At 36.0% G+C, this 11,442-nt stretch overlaps 1 protein-coding gene across 1 annotated transcript in view; it reads right to left on the bottom strand.

The window, feature by feature from the left end:
* The window catches only part of LOC307157281 (uncharacterized protein), a 198,580-nt gene extending 188,901 nt beyond the window's left edge, over nt 1-9,679 (bottom strand). Inside the window, exons 1-8 of the mRNA XM_079869159.1 lie at nt 9,517-9,679; nt 9,308-9,425; nt 9,131-9,222; nt 8,695-8,809; nt 8,508-8,612; nt 8,189-8,365; nt 7,796-7,963; nt 7,468-7,708 (exon numbers count right to left, since the gene is read on the bottom strand). Coding sequence (XP_079725285.1) covers nt 7,470-7,708; nt 7,796-7,963; nt 8,189-8,365; nt 8,508-8,612; nt 8,695-8,809; nt 9,131-9,222; nt 9,308-9,425; nt 9,517-9,678 — 1,176 coding nt within the window. The 5' untranslated portion in view covers nt 9,679 and the 3' untranslated portion in view covers nt 7,468-7,469. The remainder of the gene's footprint in view (nt 1-7,467; nt 7,709-7,795; nt 7,964-8,188; nt 8,366-8,507; nt 8,613-8,694; nt 8,810-9,130; nt 9,223-9,307; nt 9,426-9,516) is intronic.
* Nucleotides 9,680-11,442: the final 1,763 nt, after the last annotated feature.

Here is an 11,442-nt window from a genome sequence, read left to right on the forward strand (position 1 = left end):
TTCCTCCAGCCTTCCTCCTTCTTCCTCCTCTTTTGACACCCTTCCTCCTCCTCCATCTTCTTCCTCCAGCCTTCCTCCTTCTTCCTCCTCTTTTGACACCCTTCCTCCTCCTCCATCTTCTTCCTCAAGCCTTCCTCCTTCTTCCTCCTCTTTTGACACCCTTCCTCCTCCTCCATCTTCTTCCTCCAGCCTTCCTCCTTCTTCCTCCCCTTTCTACACCCTTCCTCCTCCATCTTCTTCCTCCAGCCTTCCTCCTTCTTCCTCCCCTTTCTACACCCTTCCTCCTCTATCTTCTTCCTCCTTCTTCCTCCCCTTTCTACACCCTTCCTCCTCCATCTTCTTCCTCCAGCCTTCCTCCTTCTTCCTCCCCTTTCTACACCCTTCCTCCTCCATCTTCTTCCTCCAGCCTTCCTCCTTCTTCCTCCCCTTTCTACACCCTTCCTCCTCCATCTTCTTCCTCCAGCCTTCCTCTTTCTTCCTCCCCTTTCTACACCCTTCCTCCTCCTCCATCTTCTTCCTCCAGCCTTCCTCCTTCTTCCTGCCCTTTCTACACCCTTCCTCCTCCATCTTCTTTCAGCCTCCCTCCTTCTTCCTCTTCTTTGTACACCCTTCCTCCTCCTCCTCCTCCTCCTCCTCCTTCATCTTCTCCCTCCAGCCTTCCTCCTTCTTCCTCGTCTTTTGATACCCTTCTTCCTTCTCCATCTTCGTCCTCCAACATTTTTCCTCCCACTTCCTCTTACATCACCCTTCTTCCTCCTCCATCTTCTTTCCCCACTCCTCCTCCTACACCATTTCCCCTCACCCCTACCTCCTCTTGCATCACCCCTACTTTCTATGATTCACATCTTCCATCTACAAACCCTTCTTTCCACTGCCAGAACAGTCATGCTGCCCCATCTAAGCCCAAAGATGCAGGTGATTTTTTTTTTTTTTCACTTCAGGCAAAAACATGCACAACATGCAATAAGTTTTATTTAAGCTTGAACAAAGTTCTATTCCCAATTTCCGTGTGTGTGTGTGTGTGTGTGTTTTACAGACAATTCCTCCACAATAATTCCAAGGAAAGGAGCCAAACAAAGCAAATGGATGTATAAACAAGCAGGTATTGTGTATTTGCATTTTTAATGAAAACTGACTAAGTACAATGTAGAACACAAGTTTCTTATTTCAATATCATTTTTAAAAGGCTGTTTTTAAGTCGCAAAATATTGTTAAATTCCATAACTAATCATAGACAATAATGTATATGAAGCTGAATATGTGTATGCAACTGATTGTGCATAAACTGCAATAATCCCCTTTAATGTTCAAACTTACTTCTTGATTGTTATACAGTGGTCAAATGCGTACAGGCGTCATACTATTCCTGTGTGCATGGTTGCTGTTTTAATTAAATGCTTTTAAATAACACCAAATGAGTTATAAACAAATTTCAAGTGTTCTATTAATGGAACTGTGGACGGGAGCAGGACGAGGTCGAGGGACGTGAGAGACCAGTGCGTCGCGCATGTGCCGCTCATCAGTAATCACTCCACCGGTCTCGTGCCGTCCTCTCACGTCCCTCGACCTCGTCCTGCTTGCCACAGGATCTTATATTTAAGCCCCGATTAAATTCTTGATCGAGACAAACGTGCTATGGAGGCTTGATGATAACATTAAATAATCTGCCATATTTAGCTTCCATAATGTGCACTATTACCAAACCACACAACCAATTCAAAGCAAATTGTACTTCAGATGGTCTAATTTCAGTTCATTTTTAGGGTTTCAGGTGGCCAGCCCATTGCAAGGATTTATGCATTCTATTTATTAAGAATTGCTTACCGAACTGTTAATATGTCATGAGTGTAAACATTTCCTGATTATATATTATATCCTTTTATATTTTTCTGTTGTAGAATGCCAAGTACATCCCAGATTAAAAACATTTCCATATGACAAGATCATAAGGAATAGGATGTCAAAGGAAGTAAGATTGAACTCATTTTGTAAATGTTTGTCAGAAATGTATTACTTAGTAAAAGATTGAAACATAAGAATTTTTTTTTAAATAATGTACATTTATTTGAAATGAGAATGAATCTGTGGCCTAGTAAGGGCATGGTACAGGCACGTTTATTTGTATTTTTTATTTTTTTTAGCATGATATTTAATTTAATATGTGTGTGTGTGTGTGTGTGTGTGTGTGTGTGTGTGTGTGTGTGTGTGTGTGTGTGTTTCTTAAAGGGTGTCAAAGAGGTCAAAGTGAGATGGAAGCCGTGTTCAGGATGGTATGTATCACATATAACCTGTATAAGGTTGCACTATGGTAATTATACAAATGAGGTAAACCTGTTGTAAAAATCTAGGATATTTGTGTTTACATGTATTATAATAAACTTTTACTTATTCATTTTGATTGCCTAATACATCTTTCTTGCTTACATTTATGTATTTAAATGTCTTAACTGAATGCAAAAATATTTTTGCCCTTCAAAAAGTCAATCTTTTTTCAATAGTTACATGTCATAGCCTGTTCTGTAAATTTTTATATGATCTTTAATTTTTATTTTTACTGATTTGCAGTGGGATGAAATGGATGGACACCTGGGAGCCCTACAATCTTTTCTTCCAAGACTAAAATTTAGTTTAAAGTTTATGTACCTAAGTTACTGTTTTAGTTTGCTATTCTTGTTTTCTTATCTACATTTATTGCATGTAACTGTTTCTTTGCTGTTTTCTAATAAATCTAATAATCAATTGATTACTTTTCACTTTTTTACAAATCACTTTTATGGTAATTAATGTTGAATAAATTATCAAACATTGGTACTGTGAGCCCCCCCCCCACCCCACACACATTTTTTCCCCCCATTTTGGAGTAATATTTTCAACTGGGTGTTACAAAGGCTGAACATTATTGAAACTGTACACGATCATCTGGTAAATGTTATTGAATTGATAAGTATTATTTATGGTAACTTGGGCAAAATGGCTGTTCTTGGTACCAATTAAGGTACTATGGCAAAAATAAACTATATATATATATATATATATATATATATATATATATATATATATATATATATATTGGAAATAATTAACTAAAACAGTATATTTAACAATAAATAAATGAGTAACAATTAATGTTAACAGGCAAAAATACATTAAAACATTAGCATATAGCTACCCTTCAAATATTGTAATCAATTAAGTAAACATTTCTTTAAAACAGTCAAGTGAAAAAATAGTAATAAAATGTACAAATTGGCATGTCTAGAAGACAATATACTGCAGAGACTTCATGCACAGATCTATTTTGACATAATAACAGATTTTTTGTTGTTGCTTTTTGCCCTGCTCTTCACTGTCAATTCTCTTTAAAAAAAATAATAAGGCAGTGTGTACGTACAGCAGTAACAATACACCTTTTTTGTTACAATTGTTTTGTATTGAAGACAACATGTAGCGAACATGGCAGGGCATAAAATAGTACAATAAAAAAGTGTGGCATTATTGGTAACGGGATTAGAAAATTATATCATAACATTGAATTTGAATTTCGGATGAATTTACATATTTTTGTTTTATGTATTCAACATCTTGCCTGCAGTATTTCATAAATTAACTATATATTCGAGACGTTTGTTAACAAACGTCTCGAACGTGATTCCGAGGTGTCACACGTAAAAACCTCTGATTGGCCATTGCGGTGATGGGCACAACATATATGTCTGTGATTGGCTACAATGTTCAACGCTGTAAAAACACACACACACACACTCACGGTGTGGTGAGGTAAGGTGCGGGAGCCAATGCCAGCATATTGGGCTTAATGAATGGAAACAACCCGAACGGATGGCCAGTCTATTGCATGACAACACAGACAGACAAATAAACATTCACACTCTACATGGACAATTTAGTGTCTCCAGTGTCAAATGCAGGCCTACTACCCATGGTGGTACACCCTGCTACATATTTTCTGTCAGATATGCTACGTTTAAAAAAAAAAAAATTTCACTGTGTTATCGCAAATTTACATTCCAGCAGCTTTATCATGTTTTGATTTCAATCTTGCAACCTCTTACTCAATGGATAATTTCTTTTTAAATCTGGGTTTTCACTGCCTTTGAGGTTTCATTGGAATCCACAGGACCTGTTGAGGTCTTAAAGGGATACTCCACTTTAAAATGAAAATTCTGTCATCATATACTCACCCTCAAGTTGTTTCAAACCTGTATGAATTTCTTTCTTCTGCTGAACAGAAAGGAAGATATTTAGAAGAGCATCAGTAACCAGACAGTTTCTGGTCTCATTGACTTCCATAGTAGGAAAAAATATATACTATGGAAGTCAATGAGACCAGAAACTGTCTTGTTACTGATGCTCTTCTAAATATCTTCCTTTCTGTTCAGCAGAAGAAAGAAATTAAATATCCCTTTAAAGCCATATTAAAATCAATTTTTGTTACAAAGTATGTTTTGCTGTTATTATTACGTCAGTAATACATTAAATTAACAATGGGGTGTAGCAATGTTGAGAGAAATTACTAATTTACAGAGATCCTAACCCTAACCCTAACCCTAAGCGTGACTGATTACACACTTCTATGAACTACAAATAGCAGCACCCTGTTTTCCTGTTCCATCTACGACTTAGGCGTATGGGTAATGTAGTTTAAAAGTTTAGTAATTAAATTAAATAAGTAATGAACAAAGTTCATACAAAGTTCATAAATACTTTAATGAACAAAGGCATGTTTAAATATGTTCATTGTGCAAACCTCAATTACATATTTTAGAGGCAGGCCGGAATTTGTTATTTTACTGTGAGCACTTTTTAAAACGCCTTTATACCACCTTTCCATGTCTGAAAACTTTGACCAAATTTATTTAGTAAACATAGCATACATAGTTAGACTTGATTTACAGTCATTTGAAATATGCCCTTTTTTTTGCTCTTTCGGGGAGCGCTATGGGCCCTTGGGGTGTAAGGACAGTAAAACATGTGCATAAACATATACACATATTATCTTACATACATACATGCATAAATGCAGCCTTAATCATGGACAACGAACTGCTGAATCACATTTATATTGAATACTGTATTTTCTCTTTCCACCCTTTTCTATGCTTACATCAGGCTTGTATTAGTTGTTGATGGTGTTGGATTTTGGTGTATTTGGCTGAGCAGTGGTTTGGGTGGCTCACCAATGTATTCGATTTCTCCAATACATAAAATATGTAAGCTTGACCAGAGTTCTTGTGGGGCAGAAGAATTTATTGAAGGTTTGTAGTGTAGCAGTCCTTTAGCAGTGATGTTAGCATGTCGCCCTTCAACAATCTTAACCCAAAGTTCTGTGTGTGAGACAGAACTTTATACATGAAGATAAAAGGGCTACAAACAAAAGAAAACTGTTAGGACCTCCCACAGGAGATCGATCTACACTGCAATGTACCTGAGCAATGTTGTTTCACACCTATCAGATTCTATGGGCCACTTGGTTCACACCTTTACAGACACTGTTTTCAGTTGATTAAATCTAAGTCACAATGTAGATGAATCTGATGACTGAAAATACAAAATCTTTCAATGGGTATAATGGGACTATCTGATGAAATACAGAAATATTTCACAAAAATGTTGTAAAAATAATAATACTAGTCTATAGACTAGCCAACAAATTATTATACAATTCATAGTTATAGCAGAAGGACGAATGAAATAAGCTTCTCCATTTATTTCTCAAGCAATGACTTTGGCCTGTGGAACAAGTGTTGGGCATCACTACTTTGCGTCAGTAATCTTGCTTATATGCACTTTTCAGCCATTTGTCACTGTAACACATCACTAAGTATGAGCAATGATAATATTTTGGGGTTTTGTCCCAAATGTCATTGATCTGACTAAAAAAAAGATGGTCTCAGTAAGAGTCATGGTAAGGATTTGTTTGTAGTTTTTTTTTATTAAATCAATAAAAAATTGGGGGGAAAAAAAGAGCTCAGACAATCAATCCACATTTATTTATGTAACACATTTTAAAACACATGTCGGCCAAAGTGCTTTACATACCAGGACACATTCATACAATCTAGAATTATAAAACCAAATATAAGACAAATTTAAAAAAAATCACAAAATTAAGTGCAGTCAAATGTAATTTGTGTGTGAATATCCCAGTTTGTTTTGAGTATTGTATATATGTTTTGGAATACATTTTATTTCATTTGGACAAGTAAAATAAGTGCCTTGAGTAACTATTAAGTGTCAAAATATGCACACTGAATGTAAACTCCATTACAGAATCTTAGACAGCTCCATTGATCTTACAGTTTTTCTCGATTGTTTACACACATTTTCTGAAAGCATGCCTCATATTCTCAGAACTCTACACACAAATCCAAAAACACACACACAATGGGCAAAACCCCTCAATTCTCCTGCAAAATGAAACTTTACATTCAAAACAATGTTATTTCTTCTCAAAATTGTATTTTGTTTTCAAATGACACACACAAACCATAACATGAATAGACATTTATAAGAGCCAGTTGAACACTGATGTGCTCAATGTAAAACACTATGATGAATGGAAAACACTTATTCTCCATTCATCATAATGACTTAGGCCTTTTTTTGTTCAGTGTTACACTTACTACAGACAGTACATACATAAGTGTGTTGTAAAATATTTGAGAATATTGTTTTTACACTCAGAACACACAAATACACGGTAACAAATATATTTTATTTTTCCCACAAAAACAATGTACACAGTGTACATCCCCAACCAACACGAAGTTGTACATACAGTGGACTACATGGTCTACAAAACAACAGAAGAATTTACTGTATACAGTTACAGTAAAAAAAAAATAAAAAAAAATTTGCTCCATTGAAGAGCTCACCTGTTGCCCTTTTATGCTAAAGCTCTGATTGCTAATTGTAAAACTGTGTGACGGGTGTTTGCCCATGTGATGAGTCAGTGTGCATATTTGAATGGCAGTGTGTTCCTTGTGAAAACAAGAGATTTTCTGCATGAAAATTGTGCCAAAAGCAGAGAATTGTGTGTAGTGTTTTGAAAAAAGTGTGTTTTAGAAGTGCAATTTGAGTGTAAAGCAGGAACTGAGCTTGTAGTTTAGCAGAATTGGTTCAGGGGGTTGGTGAATGAGTTACATGTTGTGGTCATTGTGTCTCAAGTACCAGAAAATGTGTGTAAACAATCGAGAAAAACTGTAATCATCAAAGTATTTTTTTTAGATGTAATATTAGCCGTATGGAATTTATAAGGTAATTGTTCAAAGACACCCCGGTCTGTTCCCAGACAAATCGTGATAGTGCCTTATTAAAGGTGGGGTATGTGATTCTCTTTTTTGGCCATTTTTTCAAAATCACTTGAAATCCTATTCCTAACCCACTTACAGCCACTGAGTTAGAAGCACTGAAATGAACATTTTTGATTTTGCAAATCACATACCCCACCTTTAAGGAAAATCCTGTTCATCATCTGAGCTGTTGTCGCTTTCTGAGAGCCCTTCCTCTTGCAAGTCATCTTCCTGGTCAAGCTTCTCTTCTTCAGACATCAAATCTTGTTGGCTGAAAATTTTTACATTTTTACAGCCTGCCTTTACCAACTGCATTAAATGCCTAAGTTCATAATGTTTCTTTCGAACAATGCAGAGGAGACCTTTGCATGCAGTGTCAGACAGTGTTGGAAAAAGAGCTGAAAAACAAAAGGATACATTAAGAAAAAATACAATGCTATATACTGTATACACAAGCACAAATAAATGTTTAAAGACTTTCTTACATTTTGAACTTATCTCATTAATCAGTGCTTCAAATTTGGACATCTTTTGTGTCAGGACTGTCCAGTGCTGTTTCATCTCCTTACAAATTAGACCTCTCTCTTCCTGAAGGCGTCTCACTGCCATCACCTTGTCAAACACCTTCCTCTTGGTGAGAAATGGAGCCAATTCTGAAATAAGGTTAACAAAAGAGTCATTATATACAGTGCCTGCTCATAAAAACAATGACATAGACTTGTCTTACAGAATAGTGCTATTCAATTTTGTTCCTGGTCAAGGTCTTCAGGATTGCTTGATTATTGCAGGCAGATGTGTTTGATTAGGGTTGGAACTGAACTCTGCTGGTTGTGGCTCTCTGGGAACATAACTGAATTGCCCTGTTATATAGAACATACCAGTACTGCAAGGGATTTGCCAAGGCCAAGCAACAGTCTCAGCTGTAAAAAAGTTTTCGACTGAGCCAAGCTGCTGGGATGGATCCGCTATGCTGTTGTATTCTTCCACTGCAGCAGCTAGCTTCTTCTTTTCCTCACTCCTTCTGAGTCGCAAAGAATGGCGTCGCTTGTTGCTATCTGAATTAAATAAAAAATAAAAAAACATTACAGCATTACAGCACTTTTTTAGCTACAAAGAAATAAATGCATATACAATGTGACATCCAATGACATAATAGTTAAAAAATAACATGGTAAATTCCCAATGTTTGTGTTTCACCTGTTTGACTGTACAGACGCTGTGTACGCCTTTTGATGCTGACTGTTAGTGCCTCTATTTCTTCTTGCAACCTTCTCGTATCACCACTCCCGTGTCGGTCATTTTCTACACAAGAAATTGCATAAAAGCAGCTTAATGTGTTACCTGCCAATAATAAGAATAATAACAAAGCAAATCAAAACAATACCTTCTGCCCATTGCTGTACATCTGAAACCCACTGATGAACAGTATCATCTTGAAGTGTTAGCTCTGTCTTCAATGCCTCCAAGGTGTGTTGCTGCACTTGAAGAGCCTTCTGAGTCTACAAAATACAAAGTCAACTTGAAAAAGTCCTGCATTTCATTTACAGGTGCAGTAAACAATTTCTATGTAACACTGGATATTTAAAATAAACTCAAACAAACACACCCCTCCCTTGATTGCTCTTTTTCCAGTGATATTCCCTTCTTTTGTAATGTTTCCCTCCCTCTTTTTCTCACTCTCTTCTCCCCTATCATGAGTAGACACGGCCCCTACTACTGATTGACTTTGATTTACTTTTTACACCTTTAATTAAGATAGGAATAAATGAGTAAAACCTAAAAATCCCAACTGCAATATGTGACTGAGAAGAAAGTTATACCTTTGTATATCTGTTAACTAGAGCTTGTCCCAAATTGAGAACCTTACGCTTATTCCAGGACATGGCTTGCGTTGTAATCATGTCTGTTCTGCCTATAACATAAATATAAGAAAATGTAATGAGAGGTACGTATATAACAAAAGTCATTCTATATTATTCATACTTAATTCAACAAACCTGATTTTGACATGTATTTGCTTGTAACAGCAATTCTAGATAGGAAGCTGTTCACCTGCTCCACTTCCTCACCAATAGTTGACCCAGCTCCTTCCTGGTAGGCCCCACTGTACTTGACCTAACAAGTTTTTAAATCCGACAAAATCAACGCATTTAAAATTTGTGCATTTCTTCTTATTAGTACATGTTTAAAACGCATGGCAATATACCTCACATTTACAAGAGTGTGCTTTGGCATGCATCACAGACAGAAAAGGATGCATGTCCAGTAAAGACTGCAGCTCAGGGCACTGTTTAGACACACGTTGGAGATATGGGAAGTATTTGCAGGCTACATCTGAACAGAAAAATTTAATGCTCCCTTGTGACATATCTGCAAGTTTTTTCTGAAGAAAGAGTGGGTACGCAAAAATTTCCCCTCGGAACATGTTTAAGGCCATAAGGAGAATGCCATGGCGACAGACAGCAATCTCTAATCCCTCCTCATCCAGTTTGCTGCTTGATTTCTTGGCCAATTCTTTTGCTGCTGTCCATTGTGATGCACCACACAGTCCTCTTCCCGACACCTAGATCATATAAATTATAAACATTTTAAAAAAGCTTAAAAGAGATGCTAAATAGACCACTCTAAATGTGACAGGACTTTACACATGATCAACAAAAAAGATTCAATATTTACAGAACATTCACATTAGCTTTTGTAAGATGAGTTTACAGATTTCTCAAAAATGATTAATGCTTTGAACAAACAAATCCATCTCACCATGTATTGTACATATTGACTGAGTTAACTGTTATATTATGGCCTTTAAAAAACTACACATTGACTGCTTCAATCCAAGCTAATTTTAAAACAATGAACACAAATTTCTGAAGTAGTCATAATGTAAAAATGCACATAGCATGTTGTCAGAGGGCATCATATTTTATCTTCTGGATCTGTTTAATTATTTTCTAAGCAATACATTTAGTTTAAGGAATGTGTAAAATTGTTTGTGAAAAGCTGTAAAAGAAATTATCTAGTAATATCTGCCAACATAAATAAAAATGCTTACGTGATCATGCTAACATAAATAAAAATACTTACGTGATCATTGTTGTTGCGGACAAAGTCCACAAAGTCAGACACCTCCACATCACTTTGTATAAAAATATGGTCAAATAATCCTCTTTTCTCTGTGCTATCGAGAAACACATCAAGAACGTATATTAACACATCATTCAAAATTAAGAAAATCACTTTATTTAAAAAAAGTACCTTGCTGTGTTTTTAAACCGATAGTGTTTGCGATTTCCGTCAACACATACAGCTAGCATGTCTGGAGTGCATGCTGGACAAGTGAAAAACTCCTCCTGGCACATCTTTTCCACTGCATATCTTGCTGCAACCCATTCATTAAAACTGCAGCTAAAGACATTGGCTGATATTTTTCCACTCTGCAAAATTAAGCACATGTAATACTGGTGTTTTACTGGGTAGAACATGTTTGATTATATGTAGCATTGAAAGCACTCATATTCTTTTAAATTAATCTCCAAAAGGTTAAAAGGATAATCATAAAGGATAGTTTAACTTTAACATCAGTTAAGGCTAGTGTACATAGCTGAATTGAGAATAATATTGTATATAATTTTCACTATATTCAATATCTTAGTTGTTAAATCTATACATGAAAAGGTTTCTACTACTTTCAAAGAAAATAGTAATTTTACTTGCCAATGGTTAATGATAAATCAAATTTAAAAACAAATAAAATACTTACTCTACCAAAGAGAATTGTTTTCTCATCAAGCATTTTAACAAATGCTTGAAAAGACATCCCTGGTGATGCCATTTTCATCTCTTGAAATGAGACGAGCACATCTGTTGTGAACAGCATACTTGCAGGGATGTTGCCAGGCCAGTAACCACTCCTCTGAAGTTCTGACAAAGACGTCTCTCGTGAATGTCCACACGAAGCACAGGACAAGTGAGGCATGCTAAGGTTGTAACGGCCTACAGGAGTAATACAAGCTACATATAATTATTAGACAATAAGGAAATGGTAATAAATATTAGAAAAAATGTGATGCAAAAATATTCCTTTCCATTCATAGTGATGAGGGTCATGGGCCTGCCTGAAGAAACAAGGACT

Source organism: Squalius cephalus (assembly GCF_949319135.1).
Source record: "Squalius cephalus genome assembly, chromosome: 4".
Taxonomy (NCBI): domain Eukaryota; kingdom Metazoa; phylum Chordata; class Actinopteri; order Cypriniformes; family Leuciscidae; genus Squalius; species Squalius cephalus.